The sequence below is a fragment of the Hoplias malabaricus genome, chromosome Y (assembly GCF_029633855.1).
Source record: "Hoplias malabaricus isolate fHopMal1 chromosome Y, fHopMal1.hap1, whole genome shotgun sequence".
Classification (NCBI taxonomy): domain Eukaryota; kingdom Metazoa; phylum Chordata; class Actinopteri; order Characiformes; family Erythrinidae; genus Hoplias; species Hoplias malabaricus.
In genome coordinates this window covers 1,689,032-1,709,499 of record NC_089820.1, presented here as the reverse complement: position 1 = coordinate 1,709,499, position 20,468 = coordinate 1,689,032, and the positions used below count along the sequence as shown (strand labels likewise).

General features: G+C 39.6%; 1 protein-coding gene across 1 annotated transcript in view; it reads left to right on the top strand.

Moving 5' to 3' along the window:
- The window catches only part of LOC136678359 (interleukin-1 receptor accessory protein-like 1-B), a 479,144-nt gene extending 474,415 nt beyond the window's left edge, over window positions 1-4,729 (top strand). Inside the window, exon 12 of the mRNA XM_066656394.1 lies at window positions 885-4,729. Within this exon, the coding sequence (XP_066512491.1) occupies window positions 885-1,627 (743 nt within the window). The 3' untranslated portion in view covers window positions 1,628-4,729. The remainder of the gene's footprint in view (window positions 1-884) is intronic.
- Window positions 4,730-20,468: the final 15,739 nt, after the last annotated feature.

Genomic DNA, 20,468 nt, shown 5'->3' with positions numbered 1-20,468 from the left:
CTCAAGTGCGTTATCTGTGTCTCTGAGCTTTTGTGATGTGTTTTTTTTTTTTTAGTAAGAATACTGACTAAATAAACACTGCAGAGTAGCTACTTCAAAATCACAGATTTGTTTATCGTTATCAGGACATTCCCAAGTGATTTAAAGACCAAACTTTCCTTTAGAAACACACACAACAAAAGGACACCCAAAGTGATGGCATTAGGCTTTGTAGTTCTGTTCTCTTGTTTTAGCTCCATAGTGAGGTGTGGCGTTTGTTTTGCATTTAAAAGTGTTACTGATTAAGGTCTTTGGTTGTGCTTCAGTTGGCTGAAGCTTGTAGCTTTTGTTGAGCAGTTTAATCGGCGCAGAACAGTAGTGTATTAAATAAGGTTCTTAGAGATTGCCTGTGCTTCCGTTCTTGTTTGATGTTATGTTTTGTGTCTTGTGTTCTCCTCATTCTGTGTGTTTTCCAGTTTTATGTTCAGTGTTTGTTGTTGAAACTATTAAGTGCTGTACTTATGTTTCAAAATGTACCTGAAACAGTGTGGCAGTCTGTTCTGGAGGCTTATCAGTTTTCCCACAAGATGCCACAAGTACAACACATTTCAGGATGTCATTAAATCTGGATATTTCATTTTGTAATCAATGAGTTGATCATAATGATCTATATTTAATTCATATCAAATACTTACAATATTTGCTCCAACTATAAGATATTGTTAAATCATACACTATTCTAATAGTATTTCAAATGATCTTTTCTCTTGTTTTTTTTTATTATCCAATTTCTTTCTATCTTTGAATCCCCATTTCTTCCTCTCACCCTCCTGCTCTTTCTTTCATGTCTTATCTTTCTCTCCCCATACTTTTCCTTGTTTCTTTCTCTCTCTCTTTCCCATTAGCATACATAGAAGACGTGGCACGCTGTGTGGATCAGAGCAAGCGTCTGATCATTGTCATGACGCCGAGCTATGTTGTGCGTCGGGGCTGGAGCATTTTTGAGCTGGAGACGCGCCTGCGCAGCATGCTGGCGAGTGGGGAAATCAAGGTGATTCTGATTGAGTGTGCAGAGCTACGTGGCATCATGAACTACCAGGAGGTGGAGGCACTTAAGCACACTATCAAGCTGCTGACCGTCATCAAGTGGCCCGGGCCCAAGGGCAGCAAGCTCGACTCCAAGTTCTGGAAGCGGCTACAGTACGAGATGCCTTTCAAACGACCTGAGCGAGCACTGTCCGGTGAGCAGGCTCTGGACGTGAGCGAGCAGGGCCCGTTCGGAGAGCTGCAGACCGTCTCGGCCATCTCCATGGCGGCAGCCACCTCCACAGCCATGGCGACGGCACACCCGGATCTGCGCTCCACCTTCCACAACAGCTACCACACCTCACTCAGACAGAAACACTACTACCGCAGCTACGAGTACGATGTGCCACAGTCCGGCACCCTGCCACCCATGACCTCGCTGGGCAACCAGCACACCTACTGCAACATCCCCATGACTCTCCTGAACGGCCAGCGGCCGCAGGGCAAAGGCCAGCGCTCTGAGCAGCAGCAGCAGCAGCAGCAGCTGGAGGAGCAGCACGCCAACAATGCCATGCTGCCTCTGTTGCCTCGGGAGACCAGTATTTCCAGTGTCATCTGGTGACGTCACCTTCCGTCAAGGGCATTGTTTTTATTTTCGTTGCTGTTTGTTGAGGCCCTAGTAATGGAGGAAAAAAAGAAGAAGAGAACTGGGGGAAATAAAAGAAAAGACAAAACAAACGTGGACTGCTGCTGTGAAAATTTTGCACCCCGGATCGCAGCGCAGAGAACTTCAGAGACCATCCAGGAACCCTGAAGCTGAACTCATTTCAGTTAAGAGGAGTGGGTGCGAAAGCCTAAAAACTTGGAGAACCCATCATGTTTCACATCTGCACACTTTTCTCACATGTAGACATGCACTCACACACACATAGGAACACAGAAACACATTAACGTCGCACTCACTCTGACACTTGCAAGGAATACAGGGTCTTGTACATATATTTGAGATTTCTTTGTAGCATTGGTATTTTTTTTCAGTTGTGTTCTTTTACTTGTTTTTATATCTAATTTCTTTTTTTTATTCTCCCTTATGAAAAAAAAAATTGAAAAGAGCTCTGTAAGGTATTCAGACTGGAGTCTTGTATTTTTCTCTTTACTTGTAGTTTGCAAGTGTGGTTTAAACATTTTTTTTTTATTTTATTTATTTTTTTTTTTTTTATAAATGTTCTGGGATTTGTGGCATTGTGATATTTCCTTTGAGAGAACACCATCATTTCTGGTTGTTGTTTGATTGGTAGTCTTGGGTTGGTTTTTTATTTTGTTTGTTTGTTTGTTTTTTTGGTGAATGAACAGTGGGTAATCTCTCAACTTTTAAGAGGACTATAGAACAAAACTTGATTATGCAAAAGGTGCAGAGGCCTGGGAGCAAATCCTCTTCCTGAACGAACGACCAAGCGGAAGACACCAGAGAGGAAACAAAACACCTCACCATGACGATCTAGTGTCTCTGCTATCTCTCTCTCTCTCTCTGTCTGTCCCTCTCTCTCATAAAATATCAATACTTTCTATTAAAAAGAGAAAACAAACAACAGCTTTGCTGTTTAGCTTGATAGTGAAAAATTTCATCAAAAGAAAAAAATCTGTATATTATTTTAAAGGAAAGAACTATATTTTTGTAACAAAAGAATTTGCTTGGAAAGACATACTTAGTCACGTTTCATTCCACTAATGAGAGGTGTAGAGTGAGTTGTTTGCATAACGTCTTACCTTTAATTTGAAAGGAAAAAAAATGAAAAGTATTTTTAAAGTGTTTCTGTCGATCTTAAATCATGGTTGGGCAAAGGGGAAAAGAGTATATTTGTGTTTTTAGGACTATCTTACCCATGCTGACAGTGTCATTTCTGAGTGTGCATAGCAACTAGATATGTATTCAATTTATAATATAAATAACTATATTATATAAATATATATATATATTTAAAGACATTTCACAACTGACAAAAGTGCTTATCATCAAAGCAAAACCATAACTTGAAACAACAGCATCATGTTTTTTTTTTTTTTTTGTAGCTACATATTAAAACCTGTTAACCTCTTTTAGTGCCTCCCTGCTGTCCCATGACAAAGCCCCACCTATCTGTTTGGCATGGCACTGCATCAGGTATTCGTTTAATTCCTGACAATAACTAACTGCCATGCCATTTCTTCTTCTCTAAAGCTCATCTTTGGTGTGAAACTGAAGGATGAACTGAGAGATTATACACCCTTTAGCCATAATATAACTCACATTTTATACTCATTATCATCTCCATTATCCCATAGTTGATAGTTGCACTTTACAGTTCAATAATTACAGACTGAAATTACATTGTAGACCATCGGTAGCTCATTTATTGCTGCACGGTTTGTGTTGGTCGTCCTTCATCGGTGGAAACAGGATGCTTTGTGCTGCATATTTTTGGTTGGTGGACTATTCTCAGTCCAGCAGTGACACTAAGGTCATTAAAAAGTCCAGAAGCACCTTTGTGTCTTATCCACTCTTACCTCTGCAGTCAGTGACACTGCAGCACTAAGGATGATATGCCACACAAATAATACATGCTCTGTGGAGGTCCTGACCTTTGTGGAACAGGGATAACGGGGGAGGGGGGGGTGGGATCTTATTCCATCAACACCCTCATTCATCATTATATAAAGTTGCTTTTGAATGAGGGTCTGAAAGCTACCACCACTGTTATCGCCTAGAGCCTTGTTACCAGTCAAACGGACGTTTTGCTTCTGTCGGCTAGAGAACAAAAACTGTTGTCGGTTCAAAGAGGCAAAACCAAAGCAGGCATTTTGTGATTGTTACCCTGTTATTTTGCATTTTTCCAAACAATCCTTTGTGTCAAGGGCAGCAGAATAGAGATTACGTGATGACAGGCAGCACATTTTTTGTTAAATGTTATGTTTTTTAAACGATTGGATTGGTTTGCTTGTTTCGTTCTTATGAAAGTGGATAATATTCTATTCATAGTATCTGCGTATTGTTATATAACATTAACCATGATTCAGATTTTGTCACTCGCCAAAAGATCTGATTAAGTCAAAAAAACAGATGATATGCAAAACTATGTAAATTAGGTAAACGGGGTGGGAGGCAGGTTTGCTTCTGATCATCAAACCACCTTTGATTCTTCAAATGTCTCCATTAAACTTTTCACCTTTGCCGGATCTGTTGTGGGTATTTTCTACTGGAGCTACACTTCTCTCAGAGGCACTACTCAGAGGCCAGATAAGTCAGAAGTCGTCAAATGCTAAGCTGGCAGAAACCTACATGGAGAGGCTGTCCCATTTAAACCTTCACCAACCAGATTTTTTCATTTGATTTTGTTGGCAGTTTTCTTTGTTTTTTTGTTTCCTGTAACATTGTGTATATATATATATATATTTAAACAAAAATAATAAAAAAACAAAAACAAAAAAAAACACACGGTAATAAGATGAAGACAATCTAGCCACATTCATAAAATACCAATGTCTGCATCTTTCCAAGTCAGTGGCGAGTATTTTCATGAACAATTATGATAAAAGTGATCAAAATGGATGAGGATGATGATGATGATAATAATATATAGCACAGATTTATCCCTGGCACTTTCACAACTCTGACACTAAAGATTAAGGTTCTGTTTGTCTCCTGTTTTTGAATTTTCTCTTTTTTATTCAGTACCTGCAATGTTAATTGAAAAGATACTATTAATAATAATAAAATACACATTTATTAATTGTTCTTTAGACCCTCTTAATTAATGACCATTTATGTTAGTGTTCTGTTCACTGTGTATCATTTACAGTACTGTGCAAACTTATGTTAAAGGTGCCGTATCCGGTGTTGTAAACATTAACATAACAGCAGACAACACACATTTCAGTGTAAAGAGTAAAGGCCTCCTAAGCCGAGAAAGAAGCCACACACCCGCATGTTTGTTTTGCCCTCCAAAGGCACATATGATTCAAGAAAATATATTAACTTAGTATTGGGTGATAACTTCAAATAATAATTGAATGCCATGAGGAGAGGTTTGGAAAGGGTTAAACAAACACATTCACATCCAGAATATCACTACTCTGATTGTAATAATGTTATTTGTTTTTATTCTTATATTAGGATATTACTTTTTGTGCAAATCAACTCTTACTGCTCAGATAAATAGCTTTTTAACTCTAATTTTCTCAGGTGCCTGAGACTTCTGCAAAGTACTGTATGTTACAGTATGAATGAGAGAACGAGTAAATGAGTCAGGCTTTGCTGTTACATCCAGTAAAACCCTCAGCCACCCTGCTTGGATGAGAATAGCCCATCAGCCGAAGCCATGACATCGTCTTTGATGCAAAGCACTGACTAGCACCCCCTTGTGGAGTACACCCACATGACTCTATGCATGAATGCAAGATTGAGTGAATAACAAGGCAGTTGCTTCTAATAAAACCCTCCTGTGCTCATAGACAGCTCTTGGATGATGAAGGTGGCTAATGAAGCACAGCAACCGTCCGTATTTGTCCAACTGTTCTCCTACACAGTGCAACTATATGGTAGGTATGTCTGATTAAATGGAGTGTTGCTTCAAGGTAGATGCACCTAATAAACGGGCGAGTGCCTATGCATTTGTTTATGAAGTACCCAATTGAGTCTTGTGGAACAATTTTTAAGCACATCTGCAGTGTTTCCCTTACCAGCAGTGTGTGAAACTGACAGTAAAACAGGAAACATAGTGTTAGCTGTGTTTACCTGCTCATTACTCGTTTTCTGCAGAGAAAGAGGGAGGGTGGGGGGGCATGTTGTCTGTCATGTTGCACCGCAGCAGTTGGGCCCCCCTGCCTGTAACCATGAGAACCATGTCAGCCTCCCTCCTGATGAGAGCAAAAATGAGCCAGAGGAATCTGTTTTTTTTATTGTGCGTTTTTTCCCCCTTTTTGGAGAAAAGATTTGAGAGTCTGTGCAGAGGAGAGGAGAGAATGACGAGACAGAAAAAGAACAGAGTGACATTCATGAATAAACAAAGGTTTGCACTTGTTTCCTCTTCATAAAACCACCCCTCCTTCCATGCACACATACTCCAGTGCACCCAGGCTCTCCGTTTTAATTGGCCGACTTGGGCAAGTGCTGACCAAAAGGCAAGCCTTCATTTCAGCTCTAATTAAGATAATTGTGTTTGGGCCCCAATGCTGATCACTGCCTGGAGACCGTAAAGCCAATAGTGGCTCTGTTAATTCCCTGATGGGCCACACAAATCAGTTAGCCTGCAGAGGCTCTCACACTAGCTCAGGCACACACACACAGCCTGTCTGTCTGCCCAGTGCTGTGGGCATCAGACTCTCACTTCTGAGAAGCTTGGAGTTCTTCTGATGCCAGGAGACCGCTCTGAATGCTGCAGCTGGAGTTTTTTCGGATTTCAGGATAACAGTTCTCGCGCTCTCTCAGACTAAGAGAAATTTTATTTGAATTGATTTTATTTTAAATAGGCAAAAAAATCGGTACATGATTTAGACTTTAGCATATGTGGTACATTATATTGCAGTATTATTTGTGCAAGAAAAACGTGTGTGTCTATCTTCCTAATGCCCCCCCCTCCGTTTCTCCCTTGCACTCACCAATGCCTATAACTCACAGCCTTGCTGTAAAATCAGGATTCAGCAATCAATAGGATTCTTCATTCTGCTCTGCTTCTCTAGACCTGAGCTGTTGAATCACACAACAACGCACACACAGCCTCAGGTGAGTCAATATACCCTGCAAATAAGTACTCTCACTTTATACATCCACTCAGCCCTCTACAGCTTTTCCCTGTAGCCATACCACGTTCTCAGTGGCATCTAGATGGAGTGAAGTTTGAGTGTGGAATCGAACATGTTGGAATATGATTTATCCCAGGCACTGTCTACTGGATGTTATATATCTGACCAACATTCAATGTGCCCAATGCTCATCCATCACATTTGAAGCCAGGTTAAGTCGAATAAAAATAACAAACTTTGGTTTCCAGTTACATCTATTGTATTAATGCCACAAAGAACCATAGCATCTGACTGGTTTCAGGGCTACGGAGTCATTGTGCCACAACTGCTAGTTTGAAGGGTACATTTCGAAAGGCGAGTAATGTAAATTGTTTCTTTCATATGAGCCCTTTTATTAATACTATCACCATAGTGACAGTGTGACAAATAATTAAATACATTTTCATATAAATATAGATACGCACATGAATTCAAATCTCAGTGTAAAAGAAATATTAATACATCTATGGATTTGCAAATGGATGGACCAATTGAATTCAAACTCAGGATTATTTTGCCATTTTGCATATTATTTTTTTTATTTTAATTTTGCTACTGACATGTTTCCATAGGACATCGACTCACTCTGTGTAAATTTCCATCCTGAAAATGTTGGTCCAGAACTGCTGACCTAAACCAGAGGCGATATGAAATGATGGGACTTTAGTGGGCTGATCTGCACAAGAAAATATATAAGAAATGATGTGCAGTTTAGGTTCCATGTAGACATAGATAGATTTCTTATTTTTGAACTTACCTGAATCAACTGCTTTGAATGTGCAGGTTGTACTGCAGCAGTAAACTGTGTTGGTCTGGGTGGAAAATGTCCTTCGAGCATTAGCCTTCACTAATCACTCCTTCTGTTCTGCTACATTTCCAGCCTAATGTAAAGAGCAGAGGTCAATAGCAGGAGATATTTAAAGGTGCATGGCTCTCATAATCGCACACAGACGCACACCGTCTAAACAATTGCTTATTGAGCATTCAGCCACCCAAGCATGTAACCTTCCTTCTCTGAGACAAACTCACCTTGCTTGTCCTCCACTGATGAGCACTATAGGTAAGGTATCCACTCAGTGGGACTCCAGCACTGGCAGCTACAAGAAGACTGCAAGAATGCGGCCTACAACTCCAGATGTTTTCATTTAACATAAAGCAAACGCCATCTGGCTGATGGATATCATCCTCGCCTCTCCAGCTCCAATCCCACTCACTTCATTAAAGAGCAACACAGGGAAGCATCTTCCAGACAGCCAGCATGAGTGAGAATGACTTTATCACATTAGATCTCTTCTTCTGAAGCTAGAGCACAGCTCTATCGCTCTGTAAGTGCATGTCATTAATAACACCAGTAAACAATGTCAGGAAACACATATTACACGTTAATATATATCCTACATTGTTGTTGTATTAAACATTGTATAAATATGGTGGAAAACCTCTGGTCAAATGACATGTTTTGATGATTTTATAAGAGAAAGTATTTTAATACATCCTCCAAAAAGCAAAATATAATAAAATAAAGTAAAAAGCATCTGTGTGGAAATTATAGTGTAGAGTTTCTATTAATGTTGACATATTTTTAACAACATTCTTCATAATAGTTTGACCAAAGGTCACCTAAACCCCCACGTGTGACTAAACACTTATCGGTCACAACATTAAACCACTGACAGCTGAAGTGAATTAAATAGATGTGTTGAAAACTGGAAAAATAGTCAAGCTTAAGGATGTCAATGACTCTGACAAGGCCCCTACCGGGATAGTTGTAACATTGTGGTCAAGGCAGCTCCCAAACTGCAGCTTTTGATTAGTGTTTCCAATATTTATACTGTGAGTCTGAGCTAATAATCCCTCAAAATATTGTTTTGAAATAAAATAAAATAGCATTTTATTAAGAGCTTTAATGGAAACCATTCTTACTTCATGAATGTCATTTCTATTGCATGCTTCCACCTCCACCACACCATAATGTCTAGAAGCATTTACTGTGAAATGGAAGTAGACAAAAAAAAACAAACAAAAACAAACTATGAATCAAATACAGCTCGGAATAATGGCCAGGCCACGCCACAGACCAGATACAAGGCTAAAACACTAGTGATTTACAAGTCCCTGTGCAATCTTGACAGTGTGATCTTTTTTGCTACAACAGGTTTTTAAAGCAACATGCTAGCAATTTGCCAGAAGATTAACGTAACTGTGCAAGAATAATCCCAGTGTGAGTGCAGCTGAAACAAGCATGCATCAATTATGAAATACTTTTAAGCAAAACTGTGGTGTGTAAAACAGCAGCATTCATGCTGTGAACACGTTGGCTTACTTTTCTCTGTGGAACAGTGCCATCTGTTGACCATAGGTGATGCAGCTTTGAAAGAACAACATGCCATATGTGATACATACATATGACATAATTCCATCTTCAAATTATCACCTTCTTCAGAGCTGCATGTCTCTCACTGTAGAACACTAAAGGCTTTGTGCCTTTGTGATTAGAAATAATGCCAAAGCCATCAGAGCAAAGATGTACCTGATCAGAGGAAAGATATAAACGACAGTTTGATTAGTTCTTCATTTGTTCACATTTTTCATGAACATTTGAATCTAGCACCTCTCTCTAAAGGCTTGCTTTTATTTGTGCTGGGTTGGAGAAAAAGTGCAGGATTTATACACCTGTTTATACATAAAAAGACCTTTTTTACGAGCATCTGTGGGCAAGTATGTGCTCCTCAGCTTTAGCCGAAAACTGGCTTTGACTGATCAAAGCTTAAATCAGTCGGTAAAGACCTAATGCGACCATTGTTCGGGGGTCTTCAGGGAGCACTGACCTTCATGTTGTAAAGTGACTCAAAGCCCTAACTGACTCGCTGAATGTCCACTCCCACCCATGAGAGCTGCTAGGAGACCAAACTGCATCAGTGCTCCCACCGACCACAGACAGGAAGATGTATTTTATGTGTTCTCAGGATGTGGCCCGTGGGGCTTGTAAGGGATGCACTAGATAGTGGTAGTTTCTCCTCTTAAAGCACCATCACAAATCTCACACCAGTCACCGCCTGGGCACACATCAATCTCTTGATTGCGTTGCGTCCTGTGTTCTGAAGAACTATTGGTCTGGGCATTGTGTAGAGGGAGCTGGGCCCACGGATATGGCCTGTGAGGTTTACTTGCTAGGATAAAGGAGTAACAGTATGAGAATGATCTATCTTCTGACATACACAGCCTCAGAGGTTTTCTATTCATCTAGTCAATGTGGGGTTGAGCTCCTGTTTATAGCCAAGAGTTGGAGAAACAGGGAGAGAGATGAACCATTTCCTTGTGCAGTGAAAGTTTAGAAGTGTTGTTTTTCACAAGATTTCAAATGGTACGTGTACATTATATATTTTATACATTCAATAGTAGCCAGTGATAGTGCTCAGCTATACATTAGATACTGTTTACGTATCCTTCTTGTAATAAGTATTCTGCAAATCTCATTTACACCTGTATTTTTATAAACAGGGCAAAAGCCTTTAAGTTGATGATCATGAGTTTATTCAAAGCTTAATTATGTTCTCTCTCTTTTTTTTTTTTTTTATAAAATTCAGCCTAGGTAAGCTGTATTGAGTAATTCAATAATGTAAAGGAATTGTTGGTTGTCATTAAAAAAAATTATAATAATAATGATTAATTAATTAATTCATTCATTCATTCATTCATTCATTGTCTATAACCATACATGGAATCACTGAGCACAAGGCAGGAATACACCCTGGAGTCTGCTCCAGTCCTTCACAGGGCAACAGACACACACATTCACACCTATGGACACTTTTGAGCAGCCAATCCACCGGAGCACGCGGAGGAAACCCACATAGACACAGGGAGAACACACCAAACTCTTCACAGACAGTCACCCGGCGCGGGACTTGAACCTGCAACCTCCAGGTCCCTGGAGCTGTGTGACTGCGACACTACCTGCTGCGCCACCGTGCAAAAAGATTTCTGTTGGAGACTGGTCTGGATGCAGGCAGGTTTAGTCCATCTCCTGCAGTCTTTTACTATGTAGCCACACTGTTGTAACACAAGTGCAACATAGATTGGCATTGTCTTGTTGAGGGGTGTTGTAGGGATATCCCTGATAAAAACATAGCTTCTACGGTAGAACAAAATTATAAACAGATGGTAACAGTCAGGATGATCTGTTCCCTTTTTACCCAAGACCTAAACTAAATATATTCTAAATCAGTTTGAAAGCCAGACTCACAAACCATGTCACCACTTTGGATCAATCCATCTCACAAGCTTTAGTAATACTAATGCCTTTGTGGGGAGAGTGCAAAGCATTGATCCGCCATTGCTCACAGAGGTCTAACACTGTACTGGATGATCTTCACTGATTATTGGGATTTACAGTTTGTCAAACTTTCTCTAAATTTGTAGTCAAATTGGGGGTGAAACAATGAGTCATTTTACTTTTATACAGGTTTTATTACATTACAGGTCAAAGCTCAATTTAAAAAGACTTGTTTCATTTTTAATTTTCTTTACAAAGATTTAATTCATTATACAAATCATCCCTGAAAGCTGTGGCAAACTGGTCCCAGGGCACCCCACAAATAATAACCCAAGGATGCTGAAATCTGTTAGTTTCTGTTCTAATATACCTATCCTAGGGGCTTCAATATTTGATGGTATCTACCCATGACTCATGGATGTACAATAGGAGTACTGGATTATGTAAGACCACAGAATAAAGGACACATTCTGAACTGTGGTGGAGAAGCTGAAAGGACCTAAAAGGCTGAAAAGTGGCCTGAAGAGGGATCCTGCACATGCAAATAAAAGTGCTTCATGCCCAGGAAAGAGCGACTGCTAACACTTTCTGTAGTATACATGCACCTCACTCACCTGTAAATCCCTCTGTGAGAGTGTTTGAGAGAGAGAGAGTCAGCAGCTCAGGGCCAGCTCAGGTCTAGAGAAGCAGAGCGGAATGAAGAGTCCTATTGATTGCTGAATCTTGTTTTTACAGCAAGCCTGTGAGTTATAGGCTCTGGTGAGAAAGCGTGCGAGTGAGGAGGGGAGAGAGAAAGAGAGAGAGAGAGGGAGAGAGAGAGAGAGAGAGAAGGATGAGGGAGAGAATATTAGAACACAATCTTTCAGTTCACAGACACTCACAAAGACAGTGAATTAGGTTCAACTGATTTATAGTGCTGCAGGAGATGCGCTCACACACACACACACACACACACACACACACACCTTGTCCTCCTGTAAGCTTGGTGTGTCATTGACTGTCAGCATGTCTTATGAGATAGCAACTCTGGACCCTTCATGCCCCCTGATCTTCCTCATGTGATTGGTGCATAAATGCCATTGCCCTCTTGCAGGACAGGGGCAGAGCAGAATGATTTGCATAATCCCCTGACATTCCTGACATTGTTAAACAGCTGTGTCCCAAAAAAAAAACATTTTATGTTTATTTGCCCTTTGCAAATAGTAAGTCATATTTTAAATTCGCCACTTTTTTTGATGATTTTTGTCACATTTTGTCAAGGTGGAACCATGTGTTTGAAAAATGACTGTTGTTTGTACGTGATTTAATTTTAACTTGTCTATAGGTTTTTATTCACTGTTTGAATTATTACAGAAACTCTTTTGTAAATCGAGTTGTTTCATTGTGTAGCACTTTCAGTAATGCGCTTAGCAGTCAACAGACTTTGGAGACATTTTCACCTTAAGTGATCAGACAAAGCAAAAATAAGTCAATCTGAGCAGGAACAGAGCAATGTCCTAATATTGTCCTGTGCTTTTCAATGTTTGGAGTTCTCTAAGTTATCTAAAAACTCCAGATGCACCCAGAGAGAGAAAGCCTAGCATAGACTGAGACTCATTTACAGGCACTGGGGATTCATAAACATGTTAGACAGGTTTTGGGCTTGCAAACAGACTAGAGCGGTAGCAAATGGTGAGAAAACTTCTGAATTTTACAAAATGTGTTATTTGATAACAATCCCGTACGTCGCCTTGTGTGGCTAAAAATGCAGTGCTATGCTATTTTAGCTTTGCCTTTCACTCCATTTTCTCGTGTGCTTTTGTGACCATCAAGCATTGTCTCCACATAAGTGCTTTTATTATGCATCCCTGCCTGGTATGTTGAAGAAGCCATACAGATATTTTTCCCCCTCAACTGAAAGACTGGAGTGAAAATTCAAACCAACAACACTTGGATGTGCTCCTTTCTCCCTATGCTAGACATCCTACTGTGATTCTCAGCAGTGGTTTAAGTTATCAAACGCTCGTTTTCGCTGGCTCTACCAGACATTTGATAGCCTGGAGCGGCGAGTTTAGGTGCACACCTGGAGTTTATCACATCAAACAGGACTGTGAGAAATCACAGGCAGAATAGAGTAAAAGATGTCCATTTCATAGGTATGCAACAATTACCTGATTTGTAATAGATTTATTAAGTCACAAAGCAGACATACTTATTGCACTTTTGAAACCCCCATAAATATATATATAAAATCAGTAGGCAACATTAAGAGTTCTGTTTGACAACACTGGGCTTTAAGCTGCCAAGGCCTGGACTTTTCCCAATGACCATTACATTGGACCTCATAGTAGACGCATATACCCCCCATGGTAATTAATGGTGGCTAATACAGTAAAATAATGGTGAATAGGAAGCCGAGCTATAAAGCAAAGCTCTCAATTTGCAGTTCAATCTACATCCTCACCTATGTTCATGAGTTTTGTATAAAGACTGAAAATTTGACACTGTGGATACAGTGTTTCTGGGCTAAATGTTTGTGATCAGATGACGAGCATTGTGATCCAGGCACAGCTCTGAAAAGACCTGTTGTAACCTTATGTTGAAAGGGCTAGTTGAGATGATTTGGACATGTGATAATGAAGCCCTGTTTCCCTACCTTGGGGGTTTACCAGGCCTAACGAACTAGGACGGGGCCCCCCAAGGTAGACCCTGGAAATAGTGGAGGGATTACATCTCTGCACTGGTCTGGGAATTCCGGGATATCACCCAAGAAGAAAAGAAGGAAGTGGCTGGTGACAAAGATGCCTGCTTTTCGGCCACTCTGATTTTGGACTTGGCTTTTTAATGTCCTATTCTCAAGTGTGTTCCTTCAAAGTAACTAGGTGTGCACTGATCCCAGTATCATTTTAATAATTGCCAAATTCCCTTGATCAGACATCAGAAGGAAAAAATGTAATTTGTAATTCAATCCCATCCATTACTATCACGTGAATGGTAGCTCGGAAGGGCCCTATCAGTCATTGACTTATGACATTTCATGGACGAGAAGTTTGTTGTTGCAGTCAAGCTCTGATATGACTTCATCATAATCATCACCACAGCCTAAATTTAGAATGTATTTGTAAGATTTTGCTTTAATGCAGAGGTATCCAAATTTATCTGTAGAGAGCCAACGTGAATGCAGTTACCACTTCCTGCAACGCAAAACCTGTAGCCACACCGGCCCTATTCTTGCTCTTTACACCTGGAGTAAGCGCAGTGGAAAATAAATCACGTGGTCTAGACGTGGCGCAGCGCATGCAGGAGAAACTCCAGAACATTTCCGGTGCCATTCTCGCATGTGCTCAGACATCAGCCGTTGTCTTGACTAGGGCGCTACCACAATTGGTGCGGATGGTCGCGTTCACAAATACAACCAGGAGCAAGGAGAAACCAGAAAAACGTGCCGGCTTTGTATTTGTTCCTTTTCTGGCACCACATGTAAACTATACTCTGTCTCAAACAACGACATCCATAGAACAGTTTTAAAAATGTATCAAACTACATCACCGTATTGTGTACTACATAGTGTGGAGGAAGATTTCTAAGATTCAGCTCTAGTGGTGTGGCAGTGCAATTGCCGTGCGACGCAGATATGATCACCCCCACACTACACACACCACAAATACATATCCCTGCAGGCCGGAGAGCAACATGTAGGCGTGGCATACACCGGAAGTAGGCGAATACTGGCAAGTGGGAAATTAGGGATAGGTTTAGGGTTAGGTTGTCCCTCCCACTTGGAGGTGTCTATGTCCTGCAGGGATACCCTTCTTGACACGATTGCTGAACTATTTTGTTCATTGGCGTTCAGGCTTGAGAGTTGAGAGAGAACCAGCATTTTATACTTTAATGATAAATAATTACGTTAATTTGTTAATCTAAAGTTGCTCTTTAATTGTCATTTTGAAGGTTTGAATAGAGATAACCATTTAGAAATACTGCTAAATGTTCTATGTGTTTAAAAATTTTAATTAAAAAGAAACAGCAGTATTACAACTGAGTCACAGGGAGTAGAATATTTGTTTCACAGTTTGAGTATGATTCTTCACGTATATGTGTAGCTTAAGCAAAGTGCATCCAGACAAATGTATAAATAACTGGTTTAATAAAAGGGAAAAATCACATTGGTATTGACAAGTGTACTCTTGGGGTATTGATATTGATACTGGACATTAAAGAATTGGTATTGATCCACCTAATAGTAGCTGTTTAAAGGTTGGATAATAATTACAAAAAGCTGTCTAAAACAATTTCAACAACTCTTTGTAGTTGCACAATGAGGGCTGGCATTTTCTTGCTGAAATAAAGGTTGGCTATCCAGTACAATATGTGGTACTGTTAGCAGATAATGTCTAAATTTCCAGTATACACCTTCATATCAATGACATGTTCACACACACACACACACACACACACCTGCAAAATAAAGCTTGCCAGACTTGACAACTGTAACAACAAAAACATGCATATTGGGGTGGAGCATGTGTAGGTCAATTAAAGACATGAATGACTAAAATTTAAATCTTTTGGTAATCTTTGTGCAGTGAATGTCTCTTTTCTGATGTGTAATCAGAAGTACACTCTTTGTCTTACATGCACCTGAGGGTCTCTGGATGTTGTCAAGGTCACTGAGTTCTGAGCATGATGGCCTTAGCTCTGTTTCCGTGGTGACTTTATGGCGACAGCAGCCATGGCAGCTTTGGTGTGTCATTGCTTGGTGACAGCTGTGCTTTTATTAGCACTGAGACAAATAATTAACTTGTTATTATCTTTGGCAATTACAGGCTTAATTGGAAAGTAAATACGGCTCGTATGTGGGTGTGACAAAAGGTAGGTTTATTCTGAGAATTGGCAGATATGTATGAATTACAGTAGCATCTCTTATAAGAGAGAGAGAGAGAGAGAGAGAGAGAGAGAGATGAGATGAGATGAGATATTTGCTTGGCCTCTTCTGTTCTTTTCACACTCTGTAGCTTTACGTCTCCCTAAGGAATGAAATACATCTCTCAGCAGGTGGAGGAAATTAAAGAAATTATGCATAAACGAGCTCCTCTTGCAGTGGAGGTGGGTGTGTGGGATTGTCAGGTGGAGGAGGAGTAGGAGGCAAGGAATAACCTCTATGAACCCTTATTAATTCATGACATCAACGTTCATATCATCCTTGTATTAGATACATTGTAAGAAAAACTGTGTTCAGAGACCAGGCGACATGTGCAGTGTGAGAGACAGGTCAAAATATATTCATCTAATTAAATATTTGTTCTACAGAATTTGATCACCTGTCAGAAACATTAAAGCACAATTATACACGAGTCAGAGAAGACAAACCTAATACAAAATTATAATGTGCATACTTTTGATATATATCCCTAATAGGGCCAGTGTTCTTGAGGAAACACATGCTTGCATCTTTACTCCAAAATGATGGATATTTTAATGAGAGGGAAGCATTAATTATATCCGGCCATCTAATATTTTGTATCAAAAACATTAACTGGTTTTAAGGCTTGCTTTCAAAGAAACTCAAGTTAACCTCTGTTAAATCACGGATTTACTGTTTCTTATGTTTCTTATCACTCATGCAATGTGCTTAAAAAGTCTTCAAGGGCTGAACATCCCAAACCTGATGTCTGCCTATCTACATGTCTGCCTGACTAATATGTATGTCTTTGTGCCATACACCAATGTTTAAATCATATGAAAAACATGATCCTTAAAGATTAAATGGTGTAGAACTTGACTTTACAGTGTGAATGATGAAAAGCATTTAAAGTGCATCTTGGGATTATCACTAATTAAGCATAGCCCTGCCACAGGAATCTGTATTTATTACCATATAAACCATCAATGACATCTGAGAATAGTACAAATATTCAGCTAATTTACATAGTATATTTATTTTTTTATTTATGTGTTTATGTATGTAATGTGTTATGGCTTTTGTATGTGCTGCGTTCTTGTCACATCCTGGCCCTTTCTTGTTTGTTTTCCCCTGCCATGTGGCTCTGTCTGTCTGTCATTGTCCATGTCTCCGCCTTTGTCCCGCCTCTGTTCTGCCTCCTTTACCCTCGTTATCTGTGTCAGGTGTGTCTCGTCTGTCGGTATATTTAAGTCCTCTTCCCTCACTTCCTGTTGGCGTTCATTTGTTCACTGTTCTTTGTACTGTTTCGTGTATCTGTTTCCGTACTCGTTTCCTTTCCCTAAGCCAAGTCGTGTTGTGTGTTTCCTTATCTAGTCTGCCTGTCTTTGTTTGTTAGTTTTGTTCTATAATAAAGTCTGTGTTATTAGCGTATGCGTCCGCCTCAGTCAGTCCGTCCCTCGATCCTGACAGTTCTCAATTAAAAAATAAACAAATAAATAAAAAAACAAGCCATGCATTTCACATTCCTATGAACTTATACTCGCTATTGAGTGAAATCAACGCTAATTGAAAATAATGAACCTCTTAAAACTGCCATGTTTAGCAATTGGTTGCAAATCCTTTGCAGTCAATGACTGCCTGGATCCTGTGATCTATGGGCAGTGGCAATCATTTCCCTAGAGATACAGAGCAACTCTTATACAGAAGCAATTTTTTTTGTGCTCGTTTGAATGTATTCAATTAGATCAGTTGTCATGTTTATTAAAGTAAATGCGTATTATGTGGGAGGAAAAGTTATATTAATCAAGAAGATTCAATATTTTGGCCTGAAAGGAGAAAGAATTGTTGAAATTGTATAATGCTATATGACATAGCTTCACATGAGGCAAAGAAAGGGACCATATAAAAGACTTTTGAGGCATTTCACAGAATCAGAGCAGAGGCTCTTTTTTTAAATTCAGGATTCATTCTGTGATCCCCCTATGGTAGCCACATCATCAGTAAAGATGAGTGAGACTGTTTTATTGGCAGCCATATAAAGCCCATTCCATGTTTTACAGATGAGGTGGTATGCTGTGAATTGTCAGCTGTTTTTTCCACTTTTCTTTTTTATTTACTCTGGTTAGCAAGTGTGGGAGTCACTAGAAACCCACAATATAGTATCACCATAAACAGTTTTGTTGCAAATTTTATATATGAAAATTAAATTAAATCACTTACATTTACATCCTTTAGCAGACTATTATCCAGAGCTATTTACAACAGAGCTTTGTCGTCATGTTCAGAGAATACATACTCAGAAGTAGAAACAATATTAAATATGAACGACTATTGAACTAAGACTCTGTTAGATACAGGAATTAAGCTGAATTCTATATAGAAATCTAGGAGAAATGTCAGACGAATTCCTTACAAACTCCACTTTGTCTTCAGAACATTACTATGACATGCAGCGATTTTAGGGCCCATGGCTTTGCTGAATCACTCAATGAAGTGATATGAATATTATTAAAATGTCAAGCCATGTGTTCTTTCCCCAGTACAACTGATAGTCAACACATTTATCAGAAATATTTTCTCTATTAGTTTTTAACCTGAAACAGAGAAGTACACAGTCCTACAGACTTACCACACTCAGCAGACAACCTGCTGCAAAGTGTGTTGAATGTGCTCTGGTTATAGGTGATTCAGTATTACAGCCTTTAAAACTTAGTTTCTCCTTTAAGGTAACCATTGGAAGTTAGATGTATGGCACTGCAGACTGCGGCGACTTTAAACTTTAAAGCTAACAACAGAATCTGTATGATATGTCATGGTCGGTAAAGCAGGCGGTTGTCCAAGCATTGCTTTAAAGTGCGATTTGTAGACAGTTAGTCTAATTTTTAGATCAAGGCTGCCATTTGAGTTTGAATGGTATGTAATCCACATGTGAAACGGCTTTTCTCAGTTCTCTCAGTTCTCATAGCATCTAAGGGTATTTTTACACCTGCAATTTTCAGTCTGGTTAAGTCCAGCTTTGGTTCTTTTTCAACCTTGTTGCAGTTTATTTAAACGGGTGTCAAAATAAGCAAGTGCACTCAGATGCGGGGTGAAAAAAACCCAACAACTACACCATCCTTGAGAGGTCGTGGAGCAGTTTGTTTGTGAGAATGTGCGAATGTGACCTGACCTCAATCCAAACTAACTATCAGGTCTACTCAAGTTTTTTGCATATTGGACACTGCAGAGCAATTAATTAAAGATCTGTTTAAAGTTTAGCCACAAACTGGAGAAACAGAACAGAGGTATACACTAATCCAGAGCACAGGAACACCAAACCAAGAGAAAACCCTCCAAATTTACAAATTCATGATACTGATTTGGACCAGAGCAAACAAATTACAAGTGTGAAAAAGGTCTAAGTGTGTGTATTTGTCCTTGCAGTTCGTTATGTGTGAACACTTCCTTTCAATGTCTGGTGCTCACTGAACAAGTAGACTGAGTTGTCTAAGCTGGTGGGTGTCGATCTGTTTTTTAAACTAGTTGTGTTTCAAATATGTAATTCACTTTTTTACAAAATAATTATTTTACATCGAGTTTAATTGTAGACTGTAAATTTGACATAAGCCTGTGGAGCCAGCAACTCTGAATTAATCTTTTGGTCATTAGCTTTTTGATTAGATAAGGTGCAGGGGGTTATGGATACTGAAAATTTTGACATACTGAGATGTCTGTGTTGTAATCCCATTGCTCTCACATGTTCACTCAGTTTTGTTGATGCTGAAGCAGATGGGATATCTCTGGGAGCCCTCATGTCTGTGCTACATTTCAGGACATCCTTTCAAGTTGGGCTGTCTTGTTTTGTACGGCTTGCACTCTGTTAATATTTCCAGTGACCCTGAAAAACATCATAACTATTTGTTTGTTTGCAGAGAACATACCAACCATCCTGTCTGGTCTAATGCTGGTGAAAAATATTCCTGATTGTGTATCCCTGGCTGCATTCCTCTGAAGCAGTTTTGACCATGATGTAACACTTCTATGTTCCACTCTTGAAATTGAAGAGATTTGTGCTGACCCAAGATGCTCACCTGCCATGGACTCATCTATATGGATTGCCTCACCTGCATGGCCCACTGACCCCACTGATGAGTATAGGGCCTGCATAGATTCTGAATTTAAAACTTAAACTGTTCTTTGTTCCCTTTGGGTCTATTTCCAAATCTATATTCTGAGCAGTTCCATTAGCTCAAGTGAAGCAGTGAAGCACTGAGGAAAAACAAGTTCAGCTGGATTTCAGGAATCATTATGAGCAAATGGAAAGAAATACACTTTTAAAAAGCAGTAAAATACTTTAAAAACTACACTGAATGATCCTGGATTAGGAACACCTACCTTGTATCTACACTCTTTGTCCATTTTTTCAGCTCTACTGGCCATGCAGGAGCACTTTGTAGTTCTACAATTACAGACCGTAGTCCACCCGATTCTCTGCGTACTTTCTTATCC